Below are 19,403 nucleotides of genomic sequence, written 5' to 3'. Positions count from 1 at the left end.
GCCACATGTAAAAGAATGAAACTAGAACATTCTCTAATACCATATACAAAAATCAACTCAAAATGGGTTAAATACCTAAATGTAAGACCAGATACTATAAAAATCTTAGAGGAAAACATAGGCAAAACACTCTTTGACATAATCACAGCTATATTTTTTGGATCCATCTCCTAGAGTAATGGCAATAAAGGCAAAAATAAACAAGGGGGATGAATTGGGAGACTGGGATAGACATATACACATATATACACTAATACGTATAAGATAGATAACTAATGAGAACCTGCTGTATAGCACAGGGACTCCACTTCGCTGTACAGTAGAAATGTACACAACATTGTAAGACAACTATACCCCAATTAAAAAAAAAAAAGTGGGACCTAATTAAACTTAATTTTTTCCTTTGCATAGCAAAGGAAACCAAAAGAAAGACAACCTATGGAATGGGAGAAAATATTTGCAAACAGTGCAACTGACAAGGGATTATTTTCCAAAATATACAAATAGCTCATACAGTTCAATATCAAAAAAACAAACAACCCACTCAAAACGTGGGCAGAAGACCTAAATAGACATTTCTTTAAAGAAGACATACAGATGGACAACAGGCACATGAAAAGATGCTCAAGATCACTAACTATGGGGCTTCCCTGGTGGCACAGTGATTATGAAGCCACCTGCCAATGCAGGAGACACAGGTTCAAGCCCTGGTCCAGGAAGATCCCACATGCTGCAGAGCAACTAAGCCCACGTACCACAACCACTGAAGCCCGCACGCCTAGAGCCTGTGCTCCGCAACAAGAAGCCACCACAATGAAAAGCCCGCACACCACAACGAAGAGTAGCCCCCACTCGCCACAACTAGAGAAAGCCCACGCACAGCAATGAAGACCCAAATGCAGCCAAAAATTAAATAAATAAAATTAATAATTAATTAAAAATTAAACAGTAAATTTAAAAAAGATTGCTAATTATTAGGGAAACTCACATCAAAACTATGATGAGGTGTAACCTCACACCAGTCAGAATGGCCATCATCAAAAATTCTACAAACAATAAATGCTGGAGAGGGTGTGGAGAAAAGGGAACCCTCTTGCACTGTTGTTGGGAATGTAAATTGATACAGCCACTATGGAGAACAGTATGGAGGTTCCTTAAAAAACTAAAAATAGAACTACCACATTATCCTGCCATCCTACTCCTGAGCATATATCCGGAGAAAACCATAATTAAAAAAGACACATGCACCCAATGTTCATTGCAGCTCTATTTACAATAGCCAAGACTTGGAATTGACCTAAATGTTCATCAACAGATGAATGGATAAAGAAGATATTATATATCCATACAATGGAATATTACTCAGTGATAAAAAAAGAATGAAATAATGCCATTTGCAGCAGATAACCTAGAGATTATCATACGAAGTGAAGCAAGTCAGACAGAGAAAGACAAATATCACATGATGTCACTTATATATGGAATCTAAACGAGTGATACAAATGAACTTATTTACAAAACAGAAACAGATTCACAGACATAGAAAATCAGCTTATGGCTACCAAAGGGGAAAGGGAGGGGAGGGATAAATTAGGAGTTTGGGATTAACAGATACAGACTACTATATATAAAATAGAGGGCTTCCCTGGTGGCGCAGTGGTTGAGAGTCCGCCTGCCGATGTAGGGGATACGGGTTCGTGCCCCGGTCCGGGAAGATCCCACATGCCGCGGAGCAGCTGGGCCCGTGAGCCACAGGAGAGGCCACAACAGTGAGAGGCCCACGTACCACAAAAAAAAAAAATAATAATAATAATCAACAAGGACCTACTGTATAGCACAGGGAACTCTGCTCAATATCTTGTAACAACCTATAATGGAAAAGAATCTGGAAAAGGTATACATATATACATATGTGTACCATATATATATATATATCTCTTTGCTGTATACCAGAAACTAACACAACATTGTAAATCAACCACATTTCAATTTTTAAAAGAAGAATAAAAAATAAACTATACTATGAAATGGTCTGTGCCAGGCTTCAGGAACACTAAACTAAATAAGAAACAAACTCTTCTTTCGGGGGCTCAGAGGCTAGCAAGGGAGATACATGGATACTCAACTAAATATAATAGAAATCAGAATAACAGCTAGTATGATAAAAAAACAAAGAAATTATCATGGGGGCAAAGAAAAGTGGAGAACTGAATTTTTTTCTGGGAGACTAAAGGATAGCAACAGCTAACTCATAGAGTATTTACTATGCATCCTTTGTCCTTTAATTCCCACATCAACCATGTGAGTGGGTACTGTCATTCTACCCATTTCACAGGTGAGAAAACCGAGGCTTTGATTCCAGAGAGACTGGTTCCAGAGTCCACATTCTTAATCACTAGTTACTATTCCTCTCTGAGAAGTGCCGAATCAATCTGGGCCTCAGAAGACAACTAGAATCACCCCAGAAAGAGAAAGCTATTTTAGGTAGAGAGGGCAGTACAAACCACAACCCAGTGTGAACCATGACGATATAGACGTACTGGATGCTTGAAATAGGACAAGAATTTTCTATGAGTATGGGGAATGGAGGGAAAGGAGGCTGAAATGGGGGCCAGGGTGTGACTGGCCTTGAATGATCTGCTAAAGAGTTTGCACTATAACCTTCAGGCAAAAGGGAACCACTAAAGGTTTTTGAACAGAAGAATAACATATCAGATTTGTGTTTTTGAAAGAGAATGAGAAAGACTACCTGCCTACGGTGAAACGAACACTCGGCAAATTTCATGCGAATCCATTCTCAAAAGACCATTTGATTCACAGATATTGCACTAAAACCACATTAAATCAGTAGATCCGGGACAAACTACACTGTAAATTTAGGTCCGTCTCAGAAGGTTTTATTCTCTGGTCACCTGAGTCTTGTATTCATTCTGTTACTTCCACCTGTTTCTCCACATTTTTACCAAATAGAAAATTACAGAAAACCACTATTGGAAAAGAGAGAAGCAAAGTGACCCTTCTCCAGGCCCTACCTGAATTTAGTTCAGACCGGGTCCAAGATTTTTTTCCCACTGGCTTAAAATGAGAACTCCCAAGATGACACTTCTACCTTTGTTTCTTGTCAAAGTGATTTTTTTTTACCTCCTCATACATTCAACCTAGATGATAAGCTCAAGATCTGAAAAATCAACCAGTAATTAAGTCCAGACATGTTTCTGGCTTTATGAGGGCACATCTGACACCATTGTGTCAAGAGGAAAAGTACAGCCTTTTCCTCATGTGCTTTGACAGGAAGTATTAGAAAATTCTATAAGGAACAGTATTCTTCTAGGTGAAAACAAACGTGGGAAACTATTAACTAGCCACAGGCTAGTTCACACCTTCCAAGGGAGGCCCAGAGACACCTTATATGCACTTTCCTTGGGTTTTCTTAAGGGGGTACAGACAGATCAAGTGTCACTCTAAAGCAAGGACAAGACGTTAGCAGGAAAATCAAATGCTTAGACAGCCTTGGAGCCTTAAATATAAAAACTTGAAGTCCCTAGAGGGAATCTTATGGGGAAGAAAAGAGAAATCAGACCAAATACTCAGAAGTCTTGGTTTGTATTCTCAGTTCTGCCACTAACTCACTGTGTCATCTCAACCAAACTCCTCAATTCTCTATTTTGAAAAATGGTACGATGCAACCTACTGATGCCCTGCTCCCATACATATCAATATATTCAAGAAGCATTTATGGAGAACCTTCTATGGCCCTATAGCCACACCAGCCGGTAGCAGAGACAGGGCTACCTCTCACATCTCACGGTTTCAATGCCAGAAAACCCTCACCATCAGTGCTGCTCACATTCGCCTTCTGATATCTGGAGACCTTGTTAGACATACCAGTAGCTCCTCATTCCAGTGAAATTCTTATTTAATCAATCTGGAGCGGATCCTACCCATCTGCTGCTTTTTAGCTGGGGGCCCAAGGCATTTATAACCTCAATTTGAGAAAGAGGACATTATATCCTGCTAAACTCTACAAGGAGACAATATTTCTCTCAGTTTTTTACTCTCTTTCTACCTGTTAAAATAGCTAACATATTTGAAAGACATTTTTGATGGATATAATGTTCCCTACCCAAACTATCAACACATTTAAGAGTACTAACGCTAATTTCAATTAGAACCAGTAAATATTAGTTCCTTTACAATTTTCTAAACATTGCAGACTAACCTCTGTTTTCTAAACATAAGTCTACCTGTATTTTGCTGTATGTCCCCAGAAAAATGAAATAAAGTCTATCTCAATTTGTCCAGTAAATGAGAATTAAATACCAAAAATTGTTCACTTGCATACTCTCACCCTCACTAAGATCATATTCTCTTTAAACACAAGGCTTTATCTTTCACATCTGATCATATCTTAGAGCGGTGCATACTAGATGGCTAGATAAATAAAGAGATGGATGCTGGATGAATGACAGATGGGTGGATGGGTGGGTGGATGGATACACAGATTTTTTAAATGAGTAAATCTGTGATTTAGTGAACTTTGCCCCCTGATAACCATTAGAAATTGCTTCCAGAGTTAGAAATATATTCACAAGGGTTCAGCAAAAATTGCCTAATTTTAATTGTTTAATAAACTAGACAAGTGAAAACAAGGTGACGTCACTACACAGGAACATTTTAATATCTCTTGCACTCCCTCCTCTCCCCAAAAGCCCTGCAACTAGTTGACTTACCAGGACTACCCACGTGCAATAGAAAGATTTGTGCCACCAACACATCACTCACCCCTCTCCACAATCGAGGTGACACATGTGGTCCCCTAAATGTTCCACCGGGAGGTATTTTGGGGGCAGCTAACTAAGAGGGGGGCTTCCAGAGCGGATGGAGGAGGTGAGACACATGAGGTCACAGAGCCACTGCCTCCCCCTTTCAAAAGAAACCAGTCTGCTCTATTTATTTCAGAATCCAGAGGAAGTTGACAGAGTGCGACAGCAGCACAGCACAAAATGTGGTGGAGGCTTTGCAGCTTGCTGGCTTGGTTCCCCTTACAAGGTAAGGACTTAGAGCTCATGTTTTTTGATGTTCAGTTGACCTAATGTTTGGGCACATCTATCTACCAGTCAGTCAACTGCTCTCACGGAGGACCAACTGCAGAAGCAGCTCAGGTAAATCTGCCACTTTCCATGCCACACCGAAATCACATATCTGAGGGATGTTACTGGATTCATTGAATCTCTTGTTCAGTGGCTACAGGGTCTAGAAACGTCATTGTAGTGTGTGTCTCTGTGGAATCTGTGTTATGGCAAAGTGTAACAAGCTTATTGGCTCTTTTAAGGGTATACCAGTTGAAAGGGCATCTCTTTGGGATTTTTTAAAACTTCCTTGTTGTATAAGCCTTAGCCAAATAAGTTAACTTCTCTGAAACAGTTTCCACATCTTGAAATGAAGATGATAACAATATTTGATCTACCAAACTAGATTGTTATAAGGATCAAATTTCAAATGTGAAAGTACTTTGAAAGTGGCAAAGTGCTATATAACTCTTAATTCGTTCAGATCATAATGATCCCCGTGAAAACTTTGTGCTTATTTTTTGAGTCAGTTATACTTTACATTTCATTATAATTTTCAAATGTGATTTTTTGATGCTTAATTCTAATGTAGTGTTTTGAACATTAAAGAAAGACACAGTTACCTTTTTAGCACAGGTCAAATTATTCCTACCCAAAAGTGGGGGCAGGCTGTATTGTCTCTGAATCTCTGATTGCAACTTGTATCATTTTCTAGCAAAGAAAATTACACATATACAGTGTTGCTTGCTTGTTGAATGTTGGTTTCCAAAATTGAATGTATTGTTATGTTCTAAGTAAAGCAGCTGTCCTTCTAAATCTTCATTCACCACAGAACTGCATCTGAAGAATAGTATTTTTAAAAACTAGATGTCCTCTTTTACATAGTACTTCAATTTCCTATCTTATACACTTCAATTAGTGCCCTCTGTTTTGGTCCCTGCGTCCTGAGGCACTTAATAAAGATTCAAGTTTTGTAATAAATAATAGTGTCTTCAATAAGTGTCTTGAAGAAGAGCTAATACCTTCAGAAAAAGTACATTTAGGTGGCTAAAGTTAGAATGCTTTCAATTATTCCAAAGTTTAAAGCCTTTAACTGACCTTCACTTTTTCAGGACTCGAGTTATTCCCTTATAAAAATAGCTCACAGAAATCATGTTTTAAATAAAAAACTGCAATAATCATGTCCTAAGGTAAACCTAAGATAAGTCTTTTAGGATATAAATTATTCAAATACTATTTATAAAGAAAGGGGAGAAGTATATTTATTGTATCGTGCACAGTGCTGAGTACTTTATGTTATTTCATTTATCCTAGCAAAAATACTGAGGGAGGTATCCCTAATTTACATATGATAAAATTGAGGTTACAAGAAATTAGACAACCTGCCCAAGTTTTCACAGCTAGTAAATGACAATGTAAATATCAGGAAAGCACACATTATCTCATGAAAGTTTTCAGTGAGTGCGTGTGTATTGGGTTGTGATAGAAAATGTGTTTCTTAATGTGGATCAAAAATTTGAAAGCTATAATATACACAATTTGGAAGATTCATTCTTGAAAAATCCCAAACGGAACCCTCATCCAAAGGGCCAGCCAGAGGGCGTCTAGGCTCAATGGTATTTGGGAACCAACTGCCCACTCTATCCTAAGCTTACTCATGCCCATCAGAGTCCCAAACGGGAAAGGAGCTGACCACGTGGCTTTCTTATCAGCAAAAAGGCAGCAAATCAGCAGTTTGGGCAACATAGATTACCAGCTGCTTTTAGCTAACTGAATTATGGGAAGATCACTACACCTTCTTCCCCTGCACAACTTCTATGGGTGCCAAAAACTTATAGCCCCCCCCCCCCCAAAAAGTCCCATAATCTTGGAGCCTGCCCTCTTTTCAAGGCGCCTACTGGCAGCCCCTAGGGTGGGGGAAACACAGTAAGAATGGAGAAGCTTTCAAATTCTTCCCGTTTACCTATATTACAGATGATGGAAAGCCACCAATTTGCACCCTCTGTTCCGGTTGTTTAGTGGAGAGGAGGATGCAGGAAACAAAGAACAGTTGCAAGTTGAGTAGCGTCCTCCTGATACTTCCTTTGACCCGGAAAGAGTCATCCATTTACTGACATGCTGTTGAGACGGATTCTTTAAAGCTATACTGGGAATCATTTGATTTTGAGAAAGTCTGATTCATTGGCACACTCGTAATTTTCTCTATCAAATCTATCTAAAGAATAATAATAATGCCTTTTTGTAATGACCTGAATCGAAGCCTATTTTGCCTGCTAACCTCATAAGAGCCGAGCAAATACAGCTCTGGTTTGAGAATTAACTCACTGTGTGTCTCTGGCTTTAACCTAGCTCATCTTTATTATTTAACATAACCAAATGAGCATCCTATTAAAATGTTTATTACTGAGTAGATACATTTACTCATGATTAGCCATTGATCGAACAAATACTTAAAATGTTACTTTGTGTTAGGCCCTGGGAATATAAAATGAATGACTAGCAAACAACTTTTGTATGAGGAGTCTGTAATCTATCCACAGAGACATACTTGTAACCAAAAAGGTAATGTGTGAAGTGCTGTAAGAGAAGTTTAATGGAAGCCTTTGGGGATCTGGAGGAGAGAGGAGGTTACTGAGGGGAGGGAGAGGCTAAAGGCTGCTTGGGCAGCTTTGACAAAAGTGGTGTAATTTGACTTGAGCCTTGAAGGAGCTAAGAAAGGCATTCCAGGCTGAGAACAGCATGGACAAAGGCAAAGTATCTTCTTGAGCCTGGAACTTTCTGGAAACAGCAAGTAGCCATTTGCATGGAGCGTCTGGAAAGGAATATCGGCAAATGAGACTGGAGGAAAAGATGTGAGTCAAGTTATCTGGAATTTTGACCTGATTCCTACAGGCAGTGGGAGCCGTAGCAAATATGCTAATGAAGGAATCAAACGATCAAATTTATACATTTTAACTGTAATTCTGAAGCAGACGAGGCTGATAAATTAGAGGGAGTAGAGGCTAGAAGGAGGTTATTGCAATGGTCCAAGAAAGAAACAATGGAGGCAGTGAGAGTAGTGAAAAAAAGAGAAATGAATTGATTAAAGAGATGTTTTGGAGAGGGAAGACGCTGGGGTGCCTTTCAGATACCTGGCATGCAATGGCTTGGGATGACACCGAGGGGTACAGGGAACTACCAGAACCGAGCAGGTGGTGTGTCTGTGTTTGGTGTGTGTGCAGCGCAAGGGACAGTACAAATGATGAATTCCAAGCGGACGTGTTGAATTCGGGGTCCCTGCAGGACAGACTGGTTCTCTTCTGGAGTTTTAAAAGTTATTGCATGCAATAATAATTGGGCTACTAAGAAAAAGAAAGAATATCTTACTCTTTCTTCAGTCTGCCATGATGACCTAGAGTAGGGTGGACACACTGCAACTCCCCAAACCTTCGGAAAAACCAAGGACTCTTAGGAACTGCACAGGTTTTATCTACGGGTGCTTTGGTAGGTAGCTGTGGCTGCTGCTTGCCCTTCAGCTTAAGGGTCGGTCACGCGTACTTTGGCGCGAAGCGATTCCACTCATAGGACAACTGGTTCACGCGGTGGGGGTTGGAGATGATGGTGAAGGTCACAGGTTCCCTTTCCATGTATAAATCAGTCACACAGTCACAGTCTATAGCTCCAGACTTAACTAGCGGCCTCGTAACACATGGCTGTGCATGGATGGATAAACCCGGTCGTGGAGATAATGACCAAGCCCAGCAGTCAATAATCCACTCAGTAAACATGACGTACCAGCAGTGAGTGGTGACCTTCCAGGAGAGACATCACAGAGATTCATTGTCAAGCTCTGTATGTCCAGCATTTGGGAGTCACGTCGGGCTCGTTTGTGGGTGAGAAGTCTGAAGCCCAGACAGGGAGAACTAGCAAGTAGGCACAGGGCACTCAGGGTCTACACTAGAAAGCCTAAGGGTGAATAAGGATATACATGTCTTTAGAACCTGTAGGGGAGGAAGTGGTGAGCAAAGAAGATACCCCTCACCCCATCCCTCTGACAAAGAAGGTGAAAGTTTGACTCTAAACTTAGGTGAAGAAAGATTTTAAAGACGAGTTCCACTGTAGTTTTCAATGGCAACAAAAGAGTCATGGGGAACTTCTTTCTTACAAGACGTGCCATCAAAACTTAGGTACCCACTGTGGTCCTCTTCTACCCTTTGACGTGACTTAGACACATTAGACAATATTTTTAAGCACTACCACTGAAGCAATATGGCTCAGTGGCTTCTCACTGGGCTAGTCTTCCTTTCTACAAGGATTTCCTGTCTCTGAATCAAACACGGGGTCTACATGACAGCACTGCAAGATAATTAGGCTTATAAAGCCAAAAGCAAGGCCAGGAGCCAAGAGTAGAGGAAACGACAGTGTTCTATACCTCAAACACAGCCCTTTCAATCTGGAACTCAGGCACCGATTCTTGTGGTCAGCAACCTGATCCTGAACTCTCAAAGGCAAGAGCAAACACTCATCTCGGGAGATAAACTTCTTTAGCATATGCTAAAAAGCCATACTACCTTTTAGGACAATTTTTAAGACACTGTGAGAATCAAATGACATTATTTAATTCATAAGCATGCATCCCAAGAAAAAGACAAGGATGATATACACCTTTAAAATGGGAAACATTTATTCATAAACAGGCAGCAGACAACTCTCGCCACTCCCTTCTCCCCAAATGTGGGCTTCCTGTCTAGACAATCATTTTACCAAAGGTAAGAACATGGGCAAAACTTCTCAGTGTCAATTTCTGGCCCGAAGGATGAAATCAGGGGATGTTGCTTAACACTAGTTTTTATTCTATCATTTATTTATGTAGTAACTTCCCTCCTGCCTCTCAGTTTTCTTACTAACAATAGGAGAGCATAGATATCTATCCATTGCCTGCTAAATTATAGTGTCATCATGAAAGCTGGCATTAAACCATTACTTTCCAAGCTCACGCTGTGATAGTTTCTATAAGGAATGAATTTTAGAGAAATAGAAAACATAGTTATTGCCCTCTTGAAACTTCAATCTGTTTGTGGGAAGCAAGATAATGCATGAGAACTAGAGAGTAAAGCAAGAATCATAATGGAACAAAGCAATGCAAGTTAGGTCTAGATTCAAATTCTTGGTTCAAAAGCTGCTTAACCTTGGAAGAAACTCCATTGTCATTTCAAAGCATCTCTACTAACATTAGCCTTATTACTCGATTATAGGTTGATTTTATAGATGAGAATATTTCCAAATGACCTGCCTAAGCAGGATTCTGGCCTATGACTCAATGCTTTTTTGAAAATAATCTCTTTTTATTGATTCCTTGTTCATCGCTGTATTGGCTGATGATATGAGTGGTTTTCCCTTCTGACTCAAACAAACTGTTTTCCCATGAAAGTCAATATGAATACAATACAGTAATTCTGGGCTCTTATTGCCAGAGGCTAGGTTGAAATTAATGACCGAGGAATGGAACAAACTAAAAAGTCTGCACCAGTTAATTTCCAGAGCTCTCCAAAGCGCTTTTCCTAATATTTGAAATTTATCACAAGGAAATAAACTCCCTTCTTGCTTCTCTTTTTTAATTTCTTTTTTTTTTTAAGGTTTAAGATGATGCAGTAAAACTCACTGCATTTGCTGTTCATATTTTATAACCCCACAGTATTCTTCTGTTTATGGAAGTGTTTGGTACTTTCACTGATAAGAATTGTCTCGTCCTCAGGAAAAAAATTTTTTTTAAATTTAAAACTTGAAGAAATAACAAATGGCAATAAATGTGCCAAATCGGCAGTAAAGCCAATTTATTTTTCTATCAGTTTCTTTTTTGGGAGGATAACTGTGTAGCTGCTTAGAACCAATTGTTTCTCATTCTCTGGGGATTGTGATTTGGGGAAATTAGACTCTCACGTTTGCCTGGGGAAAGCGCTGCTGTGGAATATTAAATCGGAAGAGATCTGAGAACATCTTCCCTCTGGTGGAGAAGCCCTTCTGCGGGTGGGGCGTACCTACTCACCGTGATGGGCAGCTCCATAATTCGCAAGAGCCCGATGGGAAATAACATTCTTTCTTAGAATCCAAGACCCCCAATTTGTACTTGAAGACACAAGTCGCCTGTTTTATAAACAGAGTCCAGAAAGGCTGAGTTTTCCGGGATCTCATCACTTAGGTAGTCTGACCTAGTTACGTGAGCATGGGCTTGCAAGCCTGCACACGTGGGCACAGATGCCAGGCCCAGGACCTCTATGACCTTGAGCCTCTACTCCCTCATCGTCAAGTGAGCAAAATAATTCTTCCTCTAGAGGGTTAGTTTGAAAGTTATGTTAAATATCGGTAACATGGAAGACACAATTCCCGGCATATGGCAGGCAAATGCCTAATAGACATTCAACTTTCTTCCCATCAAAACCCACCCCTTCATTCAGACCTCTTTCGAGAGACATATTTACTGCCCCTGCACCCTGCATTCCCACCCTTCCTCGCATTGTTTGGTGTTGACTTACGTTTTGTTTCTCTAAGAAATGTGTAGTAAATAACCAAATAATGAATGAGGTTGCATTGAGTCTAAACCCCTGCCTCAGCTCAGGAGTGGCGTGGCCCGTGCCAGCTCTGACTGTCCCCGATTCTCTTCCTCTGCAGAGGCCTTTCAGGCCAACCACGTGGAAGCCGTCACCGTGGAGGAAGGCCAGACACTCACTCTAAAGTGTGTCATTTCTCAGGCTGCGACCACCTCCCTGCAGTGGCTGGCCCCATCGGGCTTCACCATTTTCTTCAGTGAGCATTCCGGTAAGTGAAGGAAAAGTAAATCACCACCAGGCCTCAACCTGAGGGATTTTCCAGACAGACAGGTTGGTGGGACAGAAAGCGGCCATGAGTCACCCAAACGGTGGGCTTGGCTCTACCCACTGTGACATGTAAATAGCAGCCAGAAGCTTATTATTTCACAGGTGGCTGCTTTTACTGACAGGAAGTCTGAAATGGAAACCCCACCAAAATGGTTGGTTAAAGGGGGCTCAAATGACAGAGTACGTTTCCATCAACTCCCCTCACCCCCATGTCACTTTCTGACTCTCAGCGACCATGAAAACCACCAACAGCATGATGACAGACGGGTAGCAGACTGACAGACTGGGGGCCCTTGGTCCTCAGGCAGCCAACACATCACCCCGCATCTGGAGCCAGCTGCTTTGTTTTCCATCTGAGCAATCCAAAGCCACATCTCAAAGCCCCTTCCAGATGGCTCCCCTTCTCTTGTTGGTCTTAACAAAACCTTTAGATCACTAGGCGATAGGAACTGACAAGACGTATTACTTTGAAAAGGAGGGCAATCTTCCTCTCTCAGAAATACACATTGAGTCTTAGATGCCTGAGATGGAAGAGGACTCTTTTTTCCCCCAATTTTATTAAGATATAATTGACATACAACATTGTATTAGTTTAATGTGTACAACATAATGATTTGATATATGTATACATTGGAAAATGATACCACAATAAGTCTAGCTAGGATCTGTCACCTCATGTTGTTACTTTTTTTTAATAGTCTATTATAGTCTATTTAGTTCATCTCTTTGGGCAGGATTTTATGAAACCCTCCCCTTTATGAGACCATTTTATATCTCCATTTAATACTCCTAACTGTCAAATGTTTGGAAAAGTCTCCAACACAGCAAATTTCATTCTGCTTTATAAAAGCAGAGCCTCTAAAAAAAATTTGATGTGCTTTGAAAATGTTACTAAATATTGACAGGTTCAATGTAAAAGAACTATATTATTTTCTAAATCAACTAGATTCCGAAAGAATAAGTAGATATTAATTGTTAAAAGTTCTGAGAGGAAAATTTAAGTAGAGAGAATTCTGTTAAATCATGCTTTCCATTGCTTTGTTTTGGGTAAACTGGGAGAAGACGGACGTTCTCAAATTTCGGCAACAGGATGCCTTGATCTAGCTTGGTGGTTCTCAACCAAGGGTACTTTTTGCCCTCTGGGGGACATTTGGAAATGTCTGGAGATAGCTTTGGTTGTTATAACTAGGGAGAGGCAAGGGGATCTGGACTCTAGTGAGCAGGGATGCTGCTAAACATCTCATAACGCACAGTGTAGTCTCCCCTCCCGACAAAGAATTATGGACTCAAATGTCCATAGTGCTGATACTGAAAGCACCTGAATCCCAGCTCAGGTAACATCGTGTCCCAGGACACACAGCAATTATTCCAGATGAGAGACAACCTTCCTTGGTCAGCCATTCACAATTTAACTATTTTAGGCTGGTTCACATTATAAATCTTAACATTAGAAAAAAGAAGCAAATAAAGCCATTCATTTAAGGAGCCTCTGATTTGCTAAGCGACCTTTGACCTGAGATGCAAATCCCAGGTCAAGGTAGAATCAAAAGGAACACTTGCTATTGGCTAGAACTTTCTGGAGCTGTGGGGGATCTTATGTTGGGGTTTGTTTGTTTGTTTGTTTGTTTTGGCGATTCCTTAAACATTTGGAAGGACTAAGTCATCATCTTTGGGAAACTTCAAATAATAATGAACTTTTAAAAATTAAAAATAACAAGCACCTAGCTGGAGCAATGAATATCAGTGCATTTATTTTCCATTCTTCACATACACTGTGACAAGACAATCACAAATGAATCAGATTTCAAAGACATAAATCCTAGTGGGGCGTTTTCCACAATGTAAAAAAAAAAAATTATTTAATATCCTCCTGCAACCTGAACCCTTTGCCAGCACAGGGCTCTTAATTTCCTACGAGCACAAATAAAGCAAATTGCTTATTTCACAGATCCTAGAATCAAAATATTTCATTTCCTAAACTAACTTCGAACTATTCAAGGCCTCCAGCTGGCAACACCAGAATTTGGAAAGCAGCTCAGTTGAAGATGGGACATTTGTTCCTTTAAAGTGTGAAAATCAAAAGCTATTTCTCTGAATAATCAATCCACTGAGAGTCTGCATTCATCTGATCTCTCTCCTCATAATAGCTCTTTTCCCCTCTTGTACAGGTTTAAAAAATTCCAAATACCAGCTTCTTCATTACTCCTCCAATCAGCTCTCCATCAGGGTACTGAATGTAACACAGCAAGATGAAGGCGTGTACAAGTGTCTGCATTACGGCAACTCCGTGAGAACAAAGGAAGTGAAAGTGATCGTGTTAGGTAGGTGTCCGAATGCCAGTAAACCCAGCCTGGGAACAATATACTTAGGAACGTGATACATCATTTTAAAACTTAATATTTTAGTTAAAAAATGTTGCCTAGAGCAAGGCATTTCCTGGGCGCCTTTGCCACCTTTTGTTGAAAGGAAAACAGCATTTTGAGTGGCAAGCCCCAGACTAAAATGTGAATTTGTGAAATCTGTCTTTGGCATCAACTAAATTTTCTCTGCAGGGAACTAAAAGGAAAGAAAACTAGTACTGGATGAGCCGCGACTCTGTGTCAGGCGCTGTGCTAGTCTGCAGAGAATCAAAGATAATTAGGCACAATGTCTGCCCACAAGGAGTTTGCACACTAGTTTAGGAAGGCACAAAACACATACGGACATCAAGCAGAAACTTCTGACAGCATATCCTAAGATGGCATGAGTTCAGATGTAACTGCACTGGACAATCAGCTCACATCCTCTACAAAACAAGTTCCTCTCTTCTGCTGCGGGTGGGTGGGTGTGAGATTGGGAGGCACGGATAGGAAGGGACAGCTCTCGATGGGTTGGAACTTGCTCAGTTCTGCAGATGGTCAGCTGTGTTCAGCGTAAGTCTCACTATCTTTACCTTTTTGCTTTTCGTGGCAGAACAGATCAATTAAAAACGTTGCTTTTTATTGCTCTCTAAATAACATAAATCCACATATCACACAAAGAATTTCTTAGACTTCTCTTCTTGAATTATTAGAGTGTGGTACCTGCCGTAAAGTAAAGGCATGTTGACTAAGTCTCTAGGAAGGAGTGGCTCCCTAGGGGTTTTGAGAACCAATGTGACTCAGCTTAGGGATCACCTTCTCCCCACCTTACTGGCCACCCCAAATACCACTCGGGCTCAGACTGACTGTGTGCCCTACTGAGCTCTCATAACACCCCGTGCCTACCACTATCATTGCACTTAGCACTTGGCCTTTCAATTAACAAGTTAGGGGCTGAGCCCATCGCCAGACTATAGCTCCTTGGCGGGCCTTACCTTTTCCTTATTTGCATTGCTAGCATCTAAGGCATCTAGTGCATACTTGGAACTGACCTCATAATGTCTCAATGGCGGATGGATGAGTAAATCAACATGAAAGAGTGCAGTTCTGGACCAGGGAAGAGGAAGAATTAAGCCTAACTGAAAAGGATTTCCAAGACAGGAGTAGAAAGAAAAAGGGCCGGTGGGCCCTTTAAAAGAGAAATGCATCTTTGATGCTAGGAGGGGACAGAGGTAACGTACGTTGAGGTGAGTCCTAGACTCATGAAAGTTTAGACCTGAAACAACGAGACCATAAACCAGTCATGTCACAGACAAGGAAACTGATAGACCAAGAAGTTGTGGGATTTACCCAAGCGCTTACAATAGCTGGTGACAGAGACAGGACTAGAATTCAAGCCTCTATTCCTCACTTAGTGTTCTACCAGCCAAATACATTCATATATGATGTTTAATAATTACTGTTGTAACAAAGTCTGCCTGGGAATTTCTAGAGACTAATCACACACTGGACGACAAACATTCTGATTACAGCCAGAGTAGCTTTCCAAGTACCTAAAAGCCCTTTAACTATATTCTGAGAAAGGTCAAGTAAAAAAATACGCCCATTATTTAGACCCCATCCCCTGCAATGATCCCTGTAGATTATTAGGCTCTGTGCTTTGCTGATATCTATAGACCAGCTAATTAAGCAAAGAAAAATCAATTTTCTTCTAGCAACTCCTGTCATGCCAACCTTGGAAGTTTCCGTTAGAATGCAAAATGGAGAACATGTCCTACTGAAATGCTCCACTGTGAGAAGTAAGCCCCCTCCACGGATAACCTGGCTCTTAGGGGATGACATGGAGCTCCAAGGTAAGTGAAGAAATGGCTCTCTTTCCTCCTTTGTTTTCCTCCCCGTTTATGTGCCTAAGGAATTTTTCAAGGTTCTGGCACCCTCTGGTGGCAGAAGGGGCCACCATTCAATATTTCATCAGTTGTTTCAAGACAAATTATCCTTACTAACCAATCAATACCATGCCTTACTCTTGAAAGCCTCTACACAAATAACATGGTTACATGTTTTTGTTTAAAACAAGGTAGAAACCTAAAATGTAATATTTATTATGGCTTCATAACATTTCATAAAATAAAAGGTACAATATAGCTATTACCTCTGAGCATAAACTTTGTAGCAGGCATAAAATTAAAAATACGATTTAACAGGGACTTCCGTGGTGGCGAAGTGGTTAAGAATCCACCTGCCAGTGCTGGGGACATGGGTTCGAGCCCTGGTCTGGGAAGATCCCACGTGCCGTGGAGCAACTAAGCCCGTGCGCCACAACTACTGAGCCTGTGCTCTAGAGCCCGCGAGCCACAACTACTGAAGCCTGCATGCCCTAGAGCCCGTGCTCTGCAGCAAGAGAAGCGCACTGTAACCAAGAGTAGCCCCCGCTCGCCACATCTAGAGAAAGCCTGCGTGCATCAACAAAGACCCAACGCAGCCAAAAATAAATAAATAAATAAAAATACATTTAACATAATACATGTAATTGGAACATATATGAACTTGCTTATACCGTGGAGTACTATGTCATACTGCCCACGACAGACAAAAATATTTTGGTAACAGAGAATCTAAGCTTTCAGCCTTTTAACTGAAGCAGGAAAACCAACTGTGGTGCTTGGGAACTATTTCTAGTTTGTTTACATTTCAACAGACATTCCATTCGATTTTATGTAACCATAGATTCAGTCCAGTGCCAATTCTGGACCTCTCCTTTAATTTGCCTTATTCATTCAACTTGAGTAAGGTCTTGGGTCTTTGTGTTTCACAACGTTAGGCTTTTCCCGTGTAAACATGATAAACTTTGGATTTTTTTTTTTTCCAGTAGTGCAGGGTTTATAGAAACTTATCCACTCTTGTTCATCTGCTTCTCTTTGGGACTAGGGTCAAGCATGTCCCAGGCAGCTGGGGGATGTTAGAGTGAGGTTAGAAGTCTAACAGGTTTGCCAAGATGTCAAGGCCATTGGTCTCTCAGAGACGCAAACACGTCCAACAGCATTAAACAGCCACAACCTCACACGCCTCTTTAAATTGCTCCATAGGTGAAACCCACCATGAATATGAAACTGATGGGAAGAAGTGTAATAGCACCAGCACACTCAGAGTCCACACATATGGCAAAAACTCAACAGCGAGCTGCATCGTCCGACACAAAGGCCTGCAAGGAAGAAAACTGGTAGCCCCTTTCCGGTTTGAAGGTTTGGGTAAGAACCACCAATGACTGTCTTTAATTATTTTAAATTTACCTTTATATTACACTATCAAACAAAATTAAATGGGTTAGGAAAAGTCCTTCAGAGTGAGCTCAGGTCAACAAAGCTTTCTTTAATAGCAAATTCCTTTCATGATTGAAATGTCTCCCGCTAGCCAACAGGGTTGCAACTGTTCCAACACTGAGAGGAACCCCCGTTGTGCAGAAAGCCTAGCAGAGTGCCACATGCAAACAGTGTCATGGTCGCTTTTTGATCATGACAGCTGGCATAACTTGACCTTAAACAGTTTTATTGCAGTCATGTGTTTGGAGAGATCATGTGAAGCATACTACCTCTCTGTACTTAACCCAAAAGAAGACAATACTAACTGAAATAAATCTAAACTTGTCAATATCATTTTATGTTAATATAACACTCACGTAGTCACATTAAGTCATGATTATGCTTTAGTTATTTCGTTACAACCGTTTTGGAGATTTCAGTTTACCCATGTTAATATTCTGAGCAGAGCACCAAAAAATAAGAATAATAAAAAGAAAAAAACATCAAACATTAAATGTGAAGAGGAGTTGCCTCCATTTTCAGAATTCCTCTTCTCTGATTCCTTCACCAAAAGTTTAAGAAGTAATTTAAAAACTATATAAAACTTTTTGAGCCAAGAAGTATCCTATAAGAAGCAGCATGGGAACTTCCCTGGCGGTCCCGTGGTTAAGACTTCGCCTTCCAATGCAGGGGGCACGGGCTCGATCCCTGGTCGGGGACCTGAAATCCCACATGCCTCACAGCCAAAAAACCAAAACATAAAACAGAAGCAAATTCAGTAAAGACTTTAAAAATGGTCCACATCAAAAAAATCTTTAAAAAAAAGAAAAGAAGCATGAATCACACATCTATCATTAATAAGAGTCTGACCTTCATTACTTTATAAAAGTTCTTCTTAGTGAGAAAAGAGATTCCTGGAGGATAAGAATTCACTCACACTAGTGAAGGAGGAAGCTGTTGGGTGACAGTGCATTTGTTGAAAAAGCTCTTTATCAAATGAACTAACCAATGAGGAAAGGCACTTGTTAACGAGAACCTCTCTGTGGGAAAACTGTCACGCTGCTCTGTGGGCGCTGGCGCTGTGGCGAACAGCTCCTCGCTCACTACCCCGTGCTCGCAACCATTCACTTTCTCATCAAACCAAAAGCAGGTCTTGAGGAAGCTGGGTTTAGAAGACTCAAGTACCCACAGACCAGACTGTACTGTAACCTGACGCAAATATTCCTACCTCTTTGTTTTTGGGGGTTCTTTTAAGTTTTTTTTGGTTTTTTTTTTTTTACTGTGGACCATTTTTAGTCTTTATTGAATTTGTTACAATATTGCTTCTGTTTTATGTTTTGGTTTTTTGGCTGTGAGGCATGTGGGATCTTAGCTCCCAGACCAGGGATTGAACCTGCACCCCCTGCATTGGAAGGCGGAGTCTTAACCACCTGACCTCCAGGGAAGTCCCTCCTTCCTCTTTGTCATTCATTCCGGTCCCCAACCTCCACCCCCATCAGTGCAAGGGAGCATGTGGGGAATGTGAGAGGGTCGCCAAAGAGAAAATGAGGCTTTATTTATCTAAATGCTTCTGAAAGACTTTCGGATTTTAAATAAAAGAATCAACAATATCAAAAAAGCATATTTTTACTTGTCAGCAATTGTTCAAGCCATCTACAAAAATTACTGCTGAAGGGGAAATCACAGTTTCCCCTCCTTGATGGCCATAGTTTTCTATAGGACTAAAAATCATAGCCATAAAATGTTTCTAATAATAATAACAGGCTAAAACTTGACTTTTATTTATGATCTGATTGTCAATTATTTAGCACCACTGCCAGATCCCCAGTAAGTGTTCACAGA

The 19,403-nt window shown here is 40.6% G+C and overlaps 1 protein-coding gene across 1 annotated transcript in view; it reads left to right on the top strand.

Moving 5' to 3' along the window:
- Positions 1-19,403, top strand: part of LOC114886860 (cytotoxic and regulatory T-cell molecule-like) — a 26,924-nt gene extending 7,521 nt beyond the window's left edge. The window contains exons 3-7 of the mRNA XM_029207929.1: positions 11,718-11,864; positions 14,092-14,244; positions 15,978-16,115; positions 17,349-17,510; positions 19,370-19,403. Coding sequence (XP_029063762.1) covers positions 11,718-11,864; positions 14,092-14,244; positions 15,978-16,115; positions 17,349-17,510; positions 19,370-19,392 — 623 coding nt within the window. The 3' untranslated portion in view covers positions 19,393-19,403. The remainder of the gene's footprint in view (positions 1-11,717; positions 11,865-14,091; positions 14,245-15,977; positions 16,116-17,348; positions 17,511-19,369) is intronic.

Source organism: Monodon monoceros, unplaced genomic scaffold (genome assembly GCF_005190385.1).
Source record: "Monodon monoceros isolate NGI ecotype Baffin Bay Population unplaced genomic scaffold, NGI_Narwhal_1 Super_Scaffold_7, whole genome shotgun sequence".
Lineage (NCBI taxonomy): Eukaryota > Metazoa > Chordata > Mammalia > Artiodactyla > Monodontidae > Monodon > Monodon monoceros.
This window is presented reverse-complemented; position numbering and strand designations above follow the sequence as displayed.